Source organism: Patiria miniata, unplaced genomic scaffold (assembly GCF_015706575.1).
Source record: "Patiria miniata isolate m_02_andy unplaced genomic scaffold, ASM1570657v1 HiC_scaffold_5, whole genome shotgun sequence".
Lineage (NCBI taxonomy): Eukaryota > Metazoa > Echinodermata > Asteroidea > Valvatida > Asterinidae > Patiria > Patiria miniata.
The window spans coordinates 40,227,217-40,246,344 of NW_024037072.1; the positions used below are offsets into that span (position 1 = coordinate 40,227,217).

The window sequence follows — 19,128 nt, forward strand, 5'->3', positions numbered from 1 at the left end:
CGGCACATGTTCGTGTGCATTATGACAAAAAATATCATGTCTGTTTTTAAAAGTAGATAGTGGAAACATGGGTAGAATCGTTTAGTTTCTATTTGGTAACAAGTGGCCTCATTACAGGTAGGCTTAGACGTAATGTTTTGGAATGTTTCACTTCAGTAACAAATGGGCTAGGCCCAGTGTTTTCGTAACCCTCTTCACTTAGGAAAGAGTTGCAGCTTTCATCAAAGAAACTGATGATCTAAGAGTTGAGACTGCATGGATGAGCTAGGCTGCTTTGTCTGGACGAAAATGAACCCTCCAAGGCTCCAACAGCCTCATCACACAGAAACTCGAGGAACCGGAAGCAGGGAGGAGGACCGACAGATGAACGGATGACCTGCTTGCTGGGCTACCCATTACTGATTCTTGAGGTTAGTTTGCATGTTGGCTTCCTCTTCGCAGGATCAATCAAGTCACAGAACTCATCAAAATGGGCGATCTGACTCTGTTATAATGTTCTTCCACAAACAACGGGTTCTGGTAGCGGGCTTTGCTTTGTGGGGTTAATTCAATGTTTTCTTTCCCCTGGCACAAATACAGCTCAATAATGCAAATGTTTTCTTTCGTATCCTTTCAGAAAAATGAGGACCACTGACTGATGAGGGAATTGCTTTACTGAGATTGATGAGCCTGCCTCAAGACTTCGTCAGGGCTCCAACAGCCTCATCACACAGAAACTCGAGGAACCGGAAGCAGGGTTGAGGACCGACAGATGAACGGATGACCTGCTTGCTGGGCTTCCCATTACTGACTATCAGGTTTGTGTGCATGTAGCCTACTTAAACAGAAACATCAAGAACTAATCAAAATGGGCGATCTGGCGCTCTTCTATGTTCGTCTTCTATGTTCGTCCAGTTCTGGTAGCGGGGCTTTGCTTTATGGGGTTGTAGTCTTTCCCCTTTGTAGCCCTGGCACAATTACAGCTCAATAAATCAAATGTTTTCTTTCGTCATTTGAATCCTTTCAGAAAAATGAGGACCATTGACTGATGAGAGAATTGCTCTACTGGGGTTGATAGCCTGCCTCAAGACATCGTCAGGGCTCCAACAGCCTTATCACACAGAAACTCGAGGAACCGAAAGCAGGGAGGAGGACCGACAGATGAACGGATGACCTGCTTGCTGGGCTTCCCATTACTAATTCTTGAGGTTAGTTTTTAGTTACATGTACCTAAAGAATAAGCAGAAACAAGTAATTAAAATGGGTGATCTGGCGCTATTCTATGTTCTCCCACGAATAAAGAGTGCTGGTAGTGGGGCACTGCCTGTGGGGTTAATTCGAACATCCCCCCCCCCTCCCTCTTGCTCTACCTTTCAGATATTTCTTAATAATAATTCGGATATTTTCTTTCGTCATTTGAATCTTTTTACAGACATGAGGACCATTGGCTGGCCCTATGATGGATGAGCCTGCCTCAAGCTGCCTCAAGCTGCCATAAGTTAGGAGGACCGACGGTTGACTGACTCTGCCTGCTCTGTTGGCCATTACCGATTCTTGAGGTATGTTAACTTGAAAAGAGACCAGGGATATGTAGGCCTACACTTAAATTTGTTATTCCTTTAATGCTATGTCACCTCTTACGATGCTTGATAACCTCTTTAAATATTAATTGTAAATTTTGCTAGTTTACTCCTTTTGTCATGTTTTAGAAGATGAGGACCGCCAAGCTTGGATGAGACTGGACAATTACGAAGCTGCTGTATCTGGACAAGGATGCCCTCATCAGATACTTTCCAAGTGCGGAATATTGGATCAAAAATCAGAATGCATATTATTTTGCAATATTATAAAACATAAAAACGACGAAAATACGAATTCTTACGCCAAAGTTGCCGCTATAATTGGAAGAAATAATAACTTAAATCACTGTTACTTGTTAACTTTACTAAGATACCTATACCTGAAATATTAGACGACGAATATGACAAAAATTAAGAAAAAAAGTCAAATGTGTGTAAAATACATTGCAGTGAAAATCAAATCATGAGCGGATTTTCTTCTCACAGAAATGCTTCTCCGCTTCCAACAAGTGGCTGAGAAAAAGATGAAATTTACGCCGAAAATAACTGAAATCAGTGTTGCTTTTACCTTCACTGCGACACCTACCCGAAATATTTGACTACACGCGTGTGACGAAATGTGGAAACAAAAATCAAATTGGTCCAAATTAAATTACAACGAAAATCACATAGTACGTGGAGTTTCTTCTCGCAGCACGGCACTCTGTTTCTACAGGTAGCTTCAGGAAAATTACGAAAATTACACCGAAAATCAACGCGGCATATAAGTGAAGTGACAAAACATAGTTAACACGGCTAAAAAAAATCACAGCGTTAGTGAGAGAAATAATACTTGATATCAGTGTTATTTTTCTTACCTACAAAGTAAAAAAATCGATTGCGGAAGGACAAAATTAAAGAGACGAAAATTACGGTAAAAAGATTAACAGCGGCAGCGAAATAAATAAATATTTGAAAATCGGTAATTTTTAAAACTTCTTGGCCCTATGCCATGCAAAAATTTGCTAAGGAAAAATGACCGAAATAATGTTAGCAAAAAATTTCAAATTATAATCGGCAGCCACTTCCGGTACGACTACACTGCTTAAAAAAGTCGGAAAGCGAATTTTGGTAAACGGTGGGGAAAATGACAGCAGAAAAAAAGGTTAAAAAAAATGACGGAAATTAAAGAAGAACTCCATTATATCGATGTAAAGAAAATGACTGAATTTTAATTAAAGCAGCATGTTAAAGGCATTCCCCCAAGGTCTAGGCCTACACCACATCTTTTAAGTATTATTTGTCAGCGAAAATACCTGCAATTGTGTCATTGTCAAGAAGTTTGCCTTCAAAAAGGCAAGAAATAGCCAGGTTATGCATGTGAAAGGGTACAAAAGTGCAATCATAAACAAAGCGATAGGGAAAATGGCTGTATAAGACATGCGACATATTTGCTATCGCATGCGACATTTCTTCGTGTTTTTGTAAAGGTTTAAACTTAATCTACACCATTTATGTGAGTCCGATTTGGAAAGATCGGCAGGGATACATGTTTTCATCAAGTATACATATCTCCTTTGAGTTACTCATTTGGTTGTCTTACTTTGACCTTTGATAACGTATAAGGCCGACAGTGCTGTTTTATTGAAGGGGAGAACACGAAAACCATAACGGAAAAAAGCGTTGCAGTAGTTAAAGAGATCGGTCTATATGGGATGAAATAAATATTATATCAAATTTACGAAAAATACGTCAAAATGTGCAGCGGTATTGGAAGAAATAATACTTGAAATCGGTGTTATTAGTTTAAATTGATCTAAAATGATAAATCGAAAATCACACCGTAACCGAATTTTATTTCGCGGAAATAGCGCACCGCTCTCACCAGTCGGCGATGAAAATGACGATTACATTAAATAACTCAAAGCGGCTAGAAAAAGTAAAACGAAGTTCATTTCGCAGAAAAATAGCATACGTGTCTCATCAGTCGGCTTTGAAAATGACAATTATACACCAACTGAAAGCGGCTCGTACAACGACGAAACAAATATGGCAAAAATCACAACGGTAGTGAGAAAAAAAAATATTTGATACCAATGTTATTTTTCTCATTCTACAATCGTTCTACAATCTCAAATAATCGGTTACGGAATCAAAGCATCTGAAATCAAAATGACGTCAATGATTACGGCAAAAACATGAAAGCACTGTAGCAAAAGAAACAAATAATAGAATGTTAATTTTCCAAACCACGATACCACGAAGAAATTGGTTATGTAAAAATGACGAAAATACACATCGGCAACGGATCATATCGGCAGCAACTACTTCACAATATCCAAACGTTGGAAAACGAAATTTGGCAAACGGCGGCACAAATAAAGGCTATAGCAGCAAAATAAACTTAAAATTACGGAAATTACGGCAAAAATCACAGCAAAAGAAAAAATATATATAATCATCTCGAAAATGGCGAAATTTATAACGGCAGTTATAACGGCAATTACAGCGACACTGAAAGGTTTTTGTTGCCCTCTCGCAAAATTAGCCCATCCTCATATTCGTCTGCTAAATTGCAACACCTCTTCAAAAAGTTTGCCTTCAGAAAAGACAGAACTAATTGCAAACCTAAGTGCTTGGGAATGAGTAAAAGATAGGGCCTACTGCCAAGACTTTTTTTACCAACATGTAGGCCCCCTACTTGTATTTCTTTTTTAACATTCTTCTTCGTCATTTTGTGTAAGTCCGATTTGGAAAGATCGGCAAGGATACATGATTATGTATAGTATTTTTCAAAGTAAGTCCGGTTGCGAAGATCGGCAGGGAATTAGAAGTCATCTTTTGTCTTCCCTCGATGTAATGTAGGTCCGATAGTCAAGCATCGGCAAGGAAATTTTGACATAGTGCTGTTTTTACTCAGTGGCGGGAAAAGCAGAAAACTACGGCAAAACTAACAGCGTTATGGTAAAGGAAATACCTGATCACAGAATCAATGATGTTTAAAAATAATTGTTTAATGCCATTAATTTAAAGCCGAAATCTTTGTGCAGGGATGGTGAGAAGACCGCACCTCCCAGACACGACCTTTTGAAGGAAAGTTTTGTAAGACATGCGACACATTTACTGTCACATGCAAGGGTATCATTTCTCATATTAAATGTTTGTAATAAGGTATGCGTAACCCTTCTTCCGCCATATGTTTTATTTAAGTCTGATTTTGAAGGATCGGCAAGGATCAAGATGGCATTTTGCCCTCTTTGAGTTCTTGTAAATTTCTGTGATGTTTTTGAAATGTGAGTTTTAAGATACTGTCATTTTCTTTCAACGCGCGAGCGAAATGGTGTATTAGCGTCTGCACCTTATACCCAATCTTGTCTCATTAAAGGTGATTGTTAACATTAAGTTATTTTTTTTTTGGATACTTATAACGACTGGTTATAGGTAAGCCTAGACATGGTAGATGCAATGGGAATGGTTTGAGTCACTTGCGGAGCTGGGCTAGGCCCAGTGTTTTTGTTTATCCCGTTTACATAGGAAAGATCTGCAGCTTTCGTCAAAGAAAAAGAGGATCTAAAATTCGGGACAGATTGGAGGAGAAGGGTGCGTCAGGACGACGATGAACGAACCCCTCCCCAACCTCATGCATCACAGGCGGAACCGGAAGCAGGGAGGAGGACCGACAGATGAACTGATGACCTGCTTATTGGGCTTCCCATTCCTGGTTACCAGGTTAGTTTACTTGATAAAAGCAGAACGTTCAAGTACTTTCAACAGAATGAAGAAAGAATGTAGTATCCAGACGCCACTTCTTTGTAAAAACATGATGCATTTTTTTTGGGTGATACATTTTGTTTTTACAAAATTGAAAATGATTTTCAGTCCCAGATTCATGTCTTTTCAATATGTTGCAGTGACTGACCTTCATTGAAATAATGTGTAATGAAAAACCTGTGGCGTCAGGATGCAACATTCTTTCCCGTAATTATTCAGTCATACAGTACTCCTCTAATGTTGCTATTTGTTTCTTCCAACTTAGTGTCGGTAAAGTGGGACATTACTTTTTGAGTGTTGATTGAAAGGTTTCTTTCTCCTTTGTTTTAATACATTTTAGAAGACGAGCAATGATGGGACTGTCTGGAAGAAGGGACTGCTTGACTTGGGCAAGGATAAGAGAATGACCCCCACACATATCAGACGAAACCTTAGGGAAGCAGGGAGGACCGACAGATGGACGGATGACCCTGCTTGCTTGCTGAGCATATCACTTCTGAATCTCAAGGTTAGCTTACTCCGAACCGCAATGAATTTGCAAATACTGTCAACAGGGTGAAATTGGTGATGTGTCACTCCATTGTTGATGATGGCTTGCTTTTCCCACATTGCTAATCTTTCTTCTAAAATTTATCATTTCAGAGGATGATGGCTGACTGATGTAGACGGACGTGCTGGATGAAGAGGTGGCATCGTATGGTTTGGATAAGAGGATCACCCATGCCCAAATCTTAGAGAAAAACAAGGAACTGCAAGGAAGCAGAAAGTAGGACCGACCGATGAACTGATGACACTGCCTGCTAGCCATTTCTGATTCCAGAGGTGAATATAACTCGAGCAAATTAAAACAAGAATTGAGCAAGGATGAATGTCATACCTCTTGTGGTAGATTTCCCTACCTGCTGAAAAACTAGAATAGTATATTCCAGATTTTCTATCATTGCGAACAAGCCAACCCCAATGCATCAAAGATGAAGCTGAGGTATCTTATAGGCACTCAGGATAACAACCAACAAAATAATGTCCGGAATAAAGTATGCAAATTGCAGTCGAGCACAGTAAACTTAAGTGGAGAAAATAACTCCAGCAATTTCATCTTGAATTTTGTCAATTTTGATAAGTGTTCTACTTCCGAGGGCAAACCTTTTGGGGCATTATAAGTAGCACTGATTTCGTAGAGGAATCGAACTCTCAATGAACTTAACTCCAAAATGAGTAGATTTTTCAAGTGAGTCACTGTTTGGTGCTCCTTGTGATTTACTTTTATGCCAGGGTTCTGGATAATTTATTTAGTTTCTTCTTTGTCTTTTCTTTCTTTGTAGATTCCCCAAGCTCTCATCAGCACTTGAATGATGCACAGATGACTCACCAAGAAACTTCAAATGAGAATGTTTTTTGTAGACTGCAATACATTTTAAAGTTTTTTATAGGAATAAATACTTAATGAAAATTGAATCCAAAATCTATTTTTGTAAAATACTTGTAGCAGCTTGATTTTAGATAATTGAACAATAAAACAACTATCGATGCTTTAAACTATAATCTATATCAAAGCCTCCAACAGTATCTAAATCCGATATAAAAAAAAACTTTACTGGGTAATTACAGATGTTGTAATTAGTCATATTACAAGTAATTTCATTCATTGGCCTTCTCAAAGTGGCATGTCAATATGAGAATGGAGGTTTCTCGTAGTTGCCCTCAATCACTTGGATAAGGCTTGAAATTACACACGAGTCTGTGTAAAGTGGCTGCAGACACTTCCCATGGACGGTGTGTAGTATCAAGCCAAATACTTTCCGAAGTATTTAAAATGTAGACCGTCCTTTCCTTGAAAGGTCTTAACTGTATTTATAAGGTACCGGTACATCAAAACTATACTATCATTAAGTTGGCGTGACAGAACAGAGCACTAATTTAAGCCATAAGAGGTTTACACACTTTCAAAAAGACAATTTTAAGTCATTGGACACCCAAACCTTTTAGTGATTTTCATTCCAATGTTAATACCATTTTTTCCTCTGTTGAATAACTGACGACGCAAGGAAATGCTTGGCTACGCAAAATGTTAAAGGGAATATGAAACCGGCGAGTTTTAAACTATTTTAAAGAATCACTTGAAATTATCCAGGAATATTTTCACCAAGGTTTTTAATAAAACCTCAATGTAACGTGGCTTGCCTTACGGAGGCAATTTCTTTTTTTTTATTTAGAGAACTCCTTAATTAATGCATTGCAACAGGAAACTGACACTCAACTTACATTTGTGTTTATCCTTTTGTGATTTATATTGCACTTTTTCACTAACAATTTGTTTAAACTTTCACGTTGTGTTTATTGTTGATTGTGCACGTCGCTTCACTTTATTAACAGTTTAATTACCCAAAACAGAAGGATAAACACAATGTAAACCGAATGTTGAACTTGTTGCCTCAAAGTTGTGTTCAATTAAAAGGTAAATTTCAAAAAGAGATAAAAGTACCTAAAATATTCAAAAGAATCTTTTTTGATTTTGTTTTGGTTGTTTATTCATTTTTTATCCACAAGGGAACTAGTATGTCATACAGTGGCGTAGCCACGGGGGGCGGTCGCCCCACTGAGATTTTGAGTTTCTAAAAAAAAATATAATTGATCTACATGAAGCCCCCCCCCCATGAAATGTTCCAGCCCCCCCCCCTTCCCCCCCCCCCCCCCCCCCCCCCCACTGAAAAATTCCTGGCTACGCCACCGTATGTCATACTAAGCATCTCCGAACTTGAGTGTATATGATACCTTTTAAGCCAATTTTTTTTCACGCGAAAATATTTCCAAACCTGAACGCTTCCAAACAATATGTATTGTTTATGTTTTTAAAAGATGTTTATATATTTGACTTCCACGGGCATTCAAGGGTGTCCCAATTTAAATGTACATAATTTTAAATATATTTCAGTCCTTCATATAGGAATATACTGCGTAGCACTGTGTACAGCGCAGCAAAATGTGAAAAAAAAACAGTAGCTTAATAATCACTCTGGCAAGTATACCCGTTGAGCACTGTAATGAATGTAATGATTTTTTTTTAAAGAGTTTTATGTACTGTTTTAATTTGTGTTTTTGTTTTGTTTGTGAGAAATTTATATTAAATGTATACGACTTACATATCTATTTATTGTGCATTTTATGCGAATAAAGAATCTGAACTAAACTGTTTCACTTCTGTAACTTACCGTACCTTAAGGAATCGTATTTAATTGTTTTTGTCTTGGGCTTTATTTCAATCACGTTTAAAGAATAAAAAAAAACCTGCAAGAAAATAGACCCTTGATGTATTTGTAAGATTGTCACTTATATTTGCCTGTACATGTTTTGGGTGTTTGGGGTAAGCTACTACATGTACAGGAAATAGTCCGATTATGTCACTCCAGGAAGATAAGATAAAGTTGCATGGTTTTTACAAGGAGAATCTATAATAAAAAAAAGGGGGGGGGGGGGGGTTCTAGACTTCATCATAAGCCCATAAAACAACCCGAGCATGTGACCACTGTAAACACACCCTCTACTAATTATTGGGCATGCTGTAATTTAACAAAGCTCCATGGCTTTTGCCACAAAAGGTGTTGGAAGCGCCAAATTTCAATGCAGGCAGACCAACCAGATCCTGCCGATGAGGGCAGTATATCAAATTAACGGTGCATGAAAACTGGCAAATCATGACGATGAGGGCAGCATGCCAAGATAATAGTGCATGCAAACTGGCAAATATCTGACGATGAGGGGAGTATGCCAAGTTAACGGTGTGTACAAATTGGCCAATACCTACCGATGAGGGCAGTATGCCAAGTTAACGGTGTGCACAAAATGGCCAATACCTACCGATGAGGGCAGTATATTAAGGGGTGTTAATAATGGGAAGAGGATGAGGGACCGAGTTGCGACTTTACTAGTCTTGATTCAAGGACCCCCCTTCCCGGTTATCCCTATGGCATTATCTGTGTACATGTAATTCACATTACATTTCTTTCATAGTTTCTATATCAAGAATTCACAATCTATCAGTTTGTGGGACACATACACATCAACACCAAAGACAAAAAGTTCTGGCAAATATTTATTCACAGAAAATACAATACACAGCCAGGGTCAATACTGTGACCGGCTCAACAAAAAGGGTATTATGTTGAGTTATATACTTGGTTGGAAAGCCCACAATGTAATTATTCATTTAGTATATAATTGAGCCCCATATAGCTCCTCCCGTTTTGGAGATATGACATATTTGCATATCCTTGGAGCTCAAATTACACAACTAAGAAAACAGGCTTTGAAATAGCTGGCTTTAAGTTGTTGTAGAACAACAGAACGATGCACACAAAATGGTTGTTTTTTCCACTTTGTTCATCAAAATCAACATTTCTGTTACCTGAAACTGTAGGTATTAAAGATGTCAATCATGACAAAAAAATGAAAATCACATTTTGACTATGATGAAATTTTCACCCTCTCAATGTTGCGCGGGCCATTACACAATAATGCACAGCGCGACTTAATACTCTTTTTTTTTGTGGAGCCAGTCACATTTTTCTATAACTGATTTCTTGTAATACCCACCTTGTTTGTTTGTGCTTTTCAAATTCTTAATTCCAGTACAAAGTTGGAATTCTTAGCAATTTTTGTTAATGCAGAGTGCGCCCCCCCCCCCCCACGCCCCAAAACCTCCGAAAATTTGCAGTTAAATTGTCACTTCAGTTTGCTTCTTGTGAGTATTTCCGAGGGCTTTAAATCATACCTGCAGTTAACTAAAGTTAACAGCAGGTGCCTTTAAATGGACTGAGTAGTAATGTCTGTTGTAGCAAAGCGTATGGTTAAGGCTGTAGTCAACTAGTTGGCATAAAAAAAACAGGCTTTCTGCGCACAATTCAGGTACAAAGTGAAAGAAGTGGATCATCTTGTTCATGTAAAAATAACCATGGTCCAAGATCGTAAAGGCACAAAGTGTACATATAAGATGTTCACCTTCAAATTAAACTTTGTAAAATAATATGCATTAGCAGTCTGGCTTAAATCTCTACATTTCTGATAAAGCATATGTTCAATCTCATAACTTAAAGGGAATATACATCATTTGCTTTTGCTGTAATTTTCAGAAATGGATGGAATTGGGGGGTTGGAAATATATAGCAAATATAGTTACACTGACTTTTTTGAGGTTTTGGGTTCGAAAATGCTATAAAAACCAAGAAAAACAATCATTTTCCTGTAGTCTGGTTCCCTGACTCCATTTAAGAAGAAACAGAGCAGTTTACATATATTGGGGAATTGTAAGGTCAGGGAACCAGTCTAGCTGGCTTGTACCCGTTCATATAGGTGTGTAATCGATTGCAAACAAGTGCGATGGTCAACTGGGGCCAGTATTTGAAAAAAGCCAGTTTTTTCCAACGCTGATCGGCCGATCAGCGTTGGAAATTGATACAAAAATACCACTTTTCTTGAAAATGACAGTATACCAGGTGCCATGATTTTACAGGATGCTTTACACTGTCATTCACTAACAGTCCAGCAAGGTATTTCAAAATGATTTGGTAGTTTTATTTTTTGATGTTTGCAAATGTTGTATTTTCCCTTTAAGAAGTTAAACATATATATTTTTTTATTATAAAATAAAGCATGCTTCAATATAATGAAATTTCATAATTACGTCTACACGTGGTGCTTTGGCTTAAGTATCATTTTGTGTAATTGCAGAGAGACAAATCAGAAAAAAAGGGAAAAATTGATGCATTCAAATATTGGCTCCATTGCAACTCCGGGATAAAATTGTTGGTGTGTCCTTGCAGTTATTCCCTAACTTTTGGTTTCCATACTCCATCACCTGCGTATCAGCTGGCTAAGCTTTGGGAATAATCTCAGGGCATTCTCAGCAGTGATCCGCATGACTTCCTCTGAGGACACATTCTTTATTTTGGCAATGTACTCACAGCTGATGGAGATGTTCTTGGGTTCATTTCGCGTCTGCGAGGAGTGAAAAATATGACACCAAAATCATCATTAACATTCTACACACACTACACTCAGAAACCACAGTTAATGCACAACATTGGGTGTGCCCCGGGGGGGGGGGGGGGGGGGGGGGGGTGTTAAGAATTGCTGCTCAAGCAAAGTCGAGGAGGGGGGGGGGGTGTTGCTTCCATTCACTACTAGATAGATCCACCATTGTTGAAAGGGGTGGAGTTATGTTCCCCCCCCCCTCTGAAATTAATTTCCCTTTCCCCATGATTCAGTGGGTTGGCTATCACATGACCAATTTGAAATCGGGGATTATAATGTAAAATTTCGGACGGGCCATTCGGGGCAGGAATGTAGGCAGGAATTTCCCCATGGTTAGCTGCAGTTGCAAACTTGAATAGCAAGGAGGAGACACAAACATGTGGCACTAAGATATGTACATGTAGTTCAGTCACTTGTTTGGTATATTACATTGTTCAATTTCTAATCTTTGGCATGTGAAAGACTGTGAAACAGGGTATCAAATGCTCAGTGTGCCCCCTGTACACCTGTGGTTTCATTGTCCCTCTCCGCCCCAAAAGAAAAAAGAAAAATTAATTGAAAACTATTCAGCCAGGCTATACTATTGGCCAGAGGTGGTACCTGTTTCTCGGCAGCAAGTGCTGGGGAGTCAGTCTCCAGAAGGATTCTGTCCAGAGGCAGGTGTTTCACAAGTTTCTGCTTCTTTGAAGAAACAAAAAAGAAAAAGAAAAGTCTAAGAAGACACTGGTACTGTTACGGTTCAATGTTTAATTTCACTACTTTGTATTTATCAACAGCTAAGTTGGCTCAAGAAATGAGAACCTTTTTGAAACTTCCACTATTTTACTCTTGAATGATTTCATCCTGCCACTTTTTAAGGTTAGAATTTTGAGAACAAAGACACAAAAAAATAGCTGAATAGGCTGGAAACTATTTTTCCAGAATTGTCTGTTGCACTAGCGTTAAAACAAATCTGTCCCAGTTCTCTTACTTTCCAAGGCCAAACAAATGGTTGTTCCTCCCCAAAAACCATACACTGTCTGTGAAGTTAATTTCTGCAATATGGAAAGATAAACAGGCCTCCATTTTTGTTCATCCCCCCCAAAAAAAAGAACACCACTCCAATACACCTTCTTTGATCAGGTGATGGTTTGGCAACTTTTTTGTTTGTGTAAATGGGGGAATAAATAACAGAGATTTCATCAAGATTGATAGTTTCACTCAAAATTGAATGCTTTGCTTTTTGCCCTAATCTTTGGATTTCTTCTCGATGACATCATGATTTATGAGATGAAATCTGCATCAGAGCAACGTTAATTTTTATATTGGGTTTTGTGGAACCTGCTGCTATGTCAGACTCGAACCAGCCAGCCAACCCCGGCAAGCTCGGTGGTTGAGTGGTAAGATGTCTGCACTAGTAAGCAGGAGGTCGTGGGTTCGAGTCCCACCCGAGTAAGTTTGTCAATTTTTTCTTGCAAGCCCTCGGACAACACTGAGTATACAGTGTTCAAGAAATACATCGAAGAAGGGCAAAACACAAAATAAAAATCATGATTTATGTTTGCAATGTACATTCTCGTCTGAACAAAAGTTTTTCTTCTTAATTACCTGCTCACTTCTGACAATAGAGGGCGGTATCGAGAAGTAATAGCCACACTCGACACCTAACATGGCATTGGATGGCTTGCCATCGAAAGCATGCAGTAAGACATGTTCTGCACCTAGAGGAAAGAAAACCCTCACAAAGTTTAACATAATTCATGGACAGTCTAAACTGAAAACTGCAAATGGTGCAGCCAATGCGGCATTAACTGCCATGCATTGGTCTTCTTAGCCATAGGCATTGGCCTTCTTAGCCATAGGCATTGTCCTTCTTAGCCATAGGCATTGTCCTTCTTAGCCATAGGCATTGGCCTTCTTAGCCATAGCCAACACTTTTTCAGCCAAAGTGGAACAGACAACTTTGGTGCATTATCTATGGTCGCCTTAATGACCGACGGAGGCCTACCATATGGTGTAATTTGTCAAAAGTGATGATGAAAAGTTTCCTTTCGAGGAGAATGCTTCGTGCCACACTGTACTGTGAACGGTTCCTTACAGCTGGGCAAACAACTGGTCATTTCTTTCAAACTTCTGTTTTGACTACACCTCATAGTGTAAACTACGGACTCCGTACACAAGCTGTAGAGGGTGCTTTGTGACCAATTTCGCAAACCCCAATAGGAGGGCGCTGACACTGGCTTATCTAGCTCCCAGACCTACGTTCTTAAAGCTACAGTCCATCATTTGCAGCTATCCAAAATGTGACTGACGTAATTATTGTTGAAAAACATACTTGGTTGAAAGATAACAGGGGGACTAAACCCCCTGTGAAATTATTCTTTCTGGCAAGCTGTCATTTTGAAGAAATCAACAAAAGGCGGCTTTTCCAACGGTGCTTAAGACGCACCGTTGGAAATGTCCGTTAGTAGTTCGTTTTTTAATTTACCGAAACACGCGCAAGCGTTGACACGACGCACGCGCGCCATCTATAATTCGTTGGATCAGTGCGCGACATCGCGTAAGCTGCATTTGGCTCAGTAAGAACGTGTCTCGGACGCTGAATTCAGGCCCAATTCAAAACACGACTCAGCAACTTTTGATTTGAAATCGAGATCCTAAAATGCTGTTTTTCTTGAAATATGCTGAAGCTGAGCTAAAAATTCATCAGGTTACTTGTTCAGAACCCTACTTTAGATTTTGAGCACGAGCTTCAAACGAACAAAATGCACAAATTACAAATGATGGACTATACCTTTAAAACTCAACGGTTCTTGAGTCTGGAATTCTGAATGGTAACACACAGCAACCGATGAAAACTGGTGCGCAAAAGAAAAGATATTTTCATCGGATGATATCAGCCAGCTCCCACCTCAGGGAGGGACACTGGATGCACGCACTGGTTCGCACCCACATGGCGCAAAGTATGCGTGACTAATTTATTCTGAATATATGCACAAATTCAGTTGTAGCGTCTTTGGGTGAGTGTCACGTGTCTTTAGAAATGCATCCAAACATCCCTCCAAGTGGCCTCTGCCAATAAGCCATTTGCGAGTTAAATTTGAATAAAATCTGGAACGCTGACTTAATACAATGCTTTGCATGTTTTAACCTAGCATTCTCCCGACCAAAGAGACTGTTACTATATCACATGATTCGGGGCAAGCCTTATGCTAGCAACCCCAGCTCCGGCATGGTCTGGTGTCTTTGTGCCATTCTCACCCATTGTGAACGATGTATTAGTGCTGAGCGTCTCTTACGTAACTATGCAAGAGCTTGCCCCGAATCTTGTGATTAGCAACAGTGTCTTGGTCTGGAGAATTCAAAGTTAAAATGTGCCAAGCATTCTGAGCAAGTCATTGTACCAGACGTTTTTCAAATGTAAATCCCAAAGGGTATAGGTTACTCGCAAATGGCTTATTCATCCCTTGTAACATGAACAATTAAGTGGTACACACTGAGTCAATAGCTCGGAAAAACCACTGGTTAAACATGCATAAAACTGTACGTTTATGAAAAAATAATAGCATCAGCCCTGATTACCGTGTTCTTTCAACAGACTTATTGTTGGTCTTCCAGCTGATCTTGAGTGGACATTTCTGAAGAGTAAAAGTAAGATCAAACCTTGTTCAAGGTTAAGATTCAGTAATGAGTAAACTCATCCGCTTAAGTACAATCTGCTTATCTGGTATCTGATTAGCAGAACAGTGAGAAGCAGGTGTTGTCTAAGTGTTCGGCCGGCTTTTCTGGTTTTTCTGGAAAGAGAAAATGAAGCAGTTGGCTACTTTTTTCTGCTGCTTTGGTAAAATCTGTTTTTCAGCTAGCAGAAAAGCAGAAAATGTAAACATTCAAAATGTCCATTCTGATTTTCTGCTCCTTGCACAAGGGAAAAGCAGGAGGGAAATGTAATACCTGCTATATTCAGGTAGCAGAAAAGAAGCAATGCAGAAAATTGGATTTGATTGAAACATAAATTCTGATTTTCTGGTGGCAGAAAGGCAGAAAAGCAGAAAAAAAATGAAACCTTGGAAAACGTTCATATCTGCATTTCTGCTGTTTTGAAAGCAGACAAGCAGATGTCCACTTTTCGTCTTCCATACTAAGTATCTTGTACGATGAAATTTTGGGTTGGGAAATATAAATTGTAATACTGTTTGTATTTCAGCTCAATTTTGAAACAAAAACTGAAGCAAACATCTGAACTAAGGCTCCCATACAGGTTTAGTTTTGTCTTCCCTAAAATGAAAGAACTAACGATAGAGGTTGTAATTACATCAGTACTGTCTTATTAAAATATACATGTACCTAAAAACTTCAGAAGAAATCAAAATATGTTTTAACAAAGTTTGTTGAAAATTTTAGCCTTAATTTCCCGATACGTGTTTAATGAAGCAATTGGTGGATATACGAGCACAGCGGTCACACATACCCAACTGAATTCAAGGGTTTTTTTTACTCACAAAGGCAGATGTAACCTCTTGGCAAGCTCAATCTGTCTGATCAGAACTTCTCGTTGTTCCTGTTTCTCCTGGTCGGTTTTAACAAAACGAGGTGTGAAATCCAGTCCCACCTGGTGATGGCAAATCGTGAAAGACAGCGGTAAATTGTGACAGGAATCGTAAAATGTGCATGGTACTAATAGAATTAAGCCCCACCCACTGTGCTACCCATGAGCAACAACATGTGCACCTGTTAGTGGAAGCAATGAATTTGATCCCGCCTACCTCACCGATGGCTACTAGCTCATCACTGTGAGCCTCAATGAATTCAACAGCGCCCTCAAGGTCGGAATGACGCACACCTCTCTGCTCCTTGGTAGGATCACCCTGCAACCAAGAAATATAATCTACAACCATAACTAATGGGGTTTCATCTGTTTGATTTCATCACTGGGTACTTGAATAATTGGAAGTATCCTCCCCAAAACAAGGATGAAAAGGGATAATGCCAATGGATACTTATTATACGCTTCAATCTTTCCTACATGCAAATACACATTTATTCACCCAGACCAATTCCTGAAACAGGCCAGGCTCCATCATAAAAAGCGTGGGTCATTTAAACAAATTCTTAGGCTTCATCTGCAGCTTCCACTTCAAGCTCCTCCTAATCTTTTTAAGGCTAATAATTTAGCAGATTTTAGCTTAAAATAATTTTCTGCTACAGGAACCTCCAATTCTAAAAAAAAGAAAAGGACTTAATGTTGAGTCATTACATTTCGTATACCCCATTATCTAAAAAAAACAAAAAAAAAACACACTAAGGTTTCAACTGGTGTGTTTTTTTAACGAAAAAAACTATTTTATTCTGATTTTTGGCATTTGCAACCCTCTGAATTTTTCTTCTTATTTTATACAAATTAAGCCGAATAATTGTCTGTTTTTATAATGTCTGGCAGCCAATAATTAAACTTTTGGGAAGAAAAAATTCAATAACTAAACGTTGGTGGATTTTTTCATCTGCTGTCTCATTAAAAAGTGAATAACTGTCACATTGCTAGGAAAAAAGCAATTGAAAAAACAAATCTATTTTTCGAGATGGAAAGAAAATAGAATTGAATGTGGAATACATCTTTAAGCATTAGAGACCAACAAAAGGATTCAGGGCTTGAGACAAAGCCAAACCTGGAGGCAATGCCAAGGTTTGAGAAATGACTTAGCTACCTGGACTGGGTGAATGCCCAGGCATGGCATGATGAAGCCTGCATATTGCTGACTGAGCTCCAGGATTCGGCTAAATTCTCCCTGATGTTCAGCAACGACAAGGGCAGCTCTCACTCCAACCTGCTCGACACAAAAATAAAATATTTCAAAATGTAGTCTGATCAAACTATTGTTGAATGGGTCATAATTAAGGCCAAATAAAAATAAAGTTTCGCGTCCAAACTTTGTAGAAAAAGGAGAATTGCAGACATTTGTTTGTTTTGTTTTGCCATTAAGGATCCAAGATGGCAGGTCTTTTTTTCAGTATCCTCCACTTTCGTGAGAATTTTTTCCAAGACGGCGGATGCTGTTTTTCTCAAAATTGCCATCACTTTTCTTAAGACTAGTTTTTTAACCTCAAAGTCAAAATGGCTACTCGTTCATGTTGAAAATATACATTGAGACACAAGATATTTCTGATTGTGACAATGTATGAAAATACAGCAGATTTTGCAGTTAAAAAAGTGAAAAGTAAAACAAAACAAAAATTCGGCAGGAAAAAAGGATGCGGGCGGGGAAGAGAAACTGGTGGTATATATTTTTTATTCAGCCTAATGGCAGTGTTTTTTTTTTTCAAATCAACATGATCAAGTTAAAAGAAGTTAGGAGAAAAAAAGGGAAATATTTACCTGTTTTGCTCTTTCAATCACATCTCCAATATCCTATTAAATGGCAAAAATCAAAGAAAAGTAACCCATGACTTTCATCGCAAAAGATCCAATAAAAAGTAATCACGTTCACACAAAGTTTGTACTCTGTACTCCAAATGTTGAACATAAAGCATTCTCTTCTTTTTCTATAATCAATAGACTGAACTGCTGAGCCGAAAGGGTTAAACTATTATTCAGGGCGGTAACTGCTAATCCCAAACTTTTAAGTTTCACAAAATGATCTTTCTTTTCTTGATTTGAATAATTGTTAAGTTGTATACATACAAACAAGCTTAGTGAACAATTGAACTCCTTTTTTGAAAATTCCTTTATGTCTTTGTTTGTTTTCGGTTACTGTTTTTTAATAGCTTTGAGTTTGAGTTGAGATGCAAATAAAATTAATTACAAAGTAGCATGGGCAGGGTGACAATACCGACATTTTGACATTAAAGGGAATATACAACATTTGCAAACATCGAAAAATAAAACTACCAAGTTTTTACGAAATACCTTTACTAGGATGTTGGTAAATGACAGTCTAAAGCATCCTGTAAAGTTATGGCACCTGGTGTGATTCATTTTCAAGAAAATTGTATTTTTGTATTCATTTCCAACGGTGGTCGGCCGACCACCGTTGGAAAAAACAAACTATTTTTCAACTACTGCTCCAACTTTACACTTTTTTCAGTCCAAATTTTGTTTGCTATTGGTTACATGTTCATGAACGGGTGCAGGCCAGCTAGACTGGTTCCCTTACCTTACAATTTTCTGGCATTAAATTATAAATTGATCCATTTTATCTTAAGTTTAGTGGAGCCAAGGAACCAGACAACTTGAACATTTTTGTTTTTCTTGGTTTTTCCAGCATTTTCGAACAAAAAAATTTCAAACATGTCAGTGTAACAATATTTGATCTATTAATGTATTATACTAACCCCTCAAATAGTTCATTTCTGAAAATTACAGCAAAAGCCAATGATGTACATTCCCTTTAATCATGTTACTGAATTAAAACAACAAAAGATGCCCTCTAAGATGGCAGCTATAAAAACGCATAAGCCAGGTCTATAAATGGACAATGAGGGTAATAGCGGCCATCTTAGAGAGCATCTTTTGTTATTTTAATTCAGTAACAACGAATGCAAAAAAGTTCATGCATATCCATCTAGCAGAAGTAGCACTAGCATCCGAGCAAAAAGGCATTAATGCCCTCTGAATGGCTGAATGTTTATTATTTACGACATTTAATTACGTGAAGATGCGTTTTAACACTTGATGCATCACCTCATTGAATTCTCCCGCAGACAAGTGGCAGTGAGCATCTATGTACATATAATCATTAGAGTCCGGGTCCATGATTTACGTCTCGAGCAGAACCGCCGGCGGCATTCAGTTGGAGATACTCGCCCGAGTTTCCCGACC

General features: G+C 38.5%; 1 protein-coding gene and 2 long non-coding RNA genes across 3 annotated transcripts; 2 read left to right on the forward strand and 1 right to left on the reverse strand.

The window, feature by feature from the left end:
* Positions 1-746: 746 nt before the first annotated feature.
* On the forward strand, positions 747-2,589 carry LOC119740984. The gene is made up of 4 exons (XR_005272710.1): positions 747-797; positions 1,007-1,187; positions 1,412-1,538; positions 1,689-2,589. It is a non-coding gene; the product is annotated as an uncharacterized LOC119740984 (long non-coding RNA).
* An 897-nt stretch (positions 2,590-3,486) lies between these two features.
* Positions 3,487-7,387, forward strand: LOC119740983. The gene is made up of 4 exons (XR_005272709.1): positions 3,487-5,267; positions 5,650-5,817; positions 5,952-6,131; positions 6,632-7,387. It is a non-coding gene; the product is annotated as an uncharacterized LOC119740983 (long non-coding RNA).
* Positions 7,388-10,918: 3,531 nt separating this feature from the next.
* Positions 10,919-19,123, reverse strand: LOC119740986 (putative deoxyribonuclease TATDN3). The gene is made up of 9 exons (XM_038216523.1): positions 18,991-19,123; positions 17,686-17,718; positions 17,018-17,137; positions 16,079-16,180; positions 15,815-15,924; positions 14,898-14,953; positions 12,924-13,036; positions 11,937-12,017; positions 10,919-11,300 (listed from the first exon to the last, which is right to left on the reverse strand). The coding sequence occupies exons 1-9, from the start codon at positions 19,060-19,062 to the stop codon at positions 11,157-11,159; spliced, it is 831 nt and encodes a 276-aa protein (XP_038072451.1). The 5' UTR covers positions 19,063-19,123; the 3' UTR covers positions 10,919-11,156.
* Between the last annotated feature and the right edge of the window lie 5 nt (positions 19,124-19,128).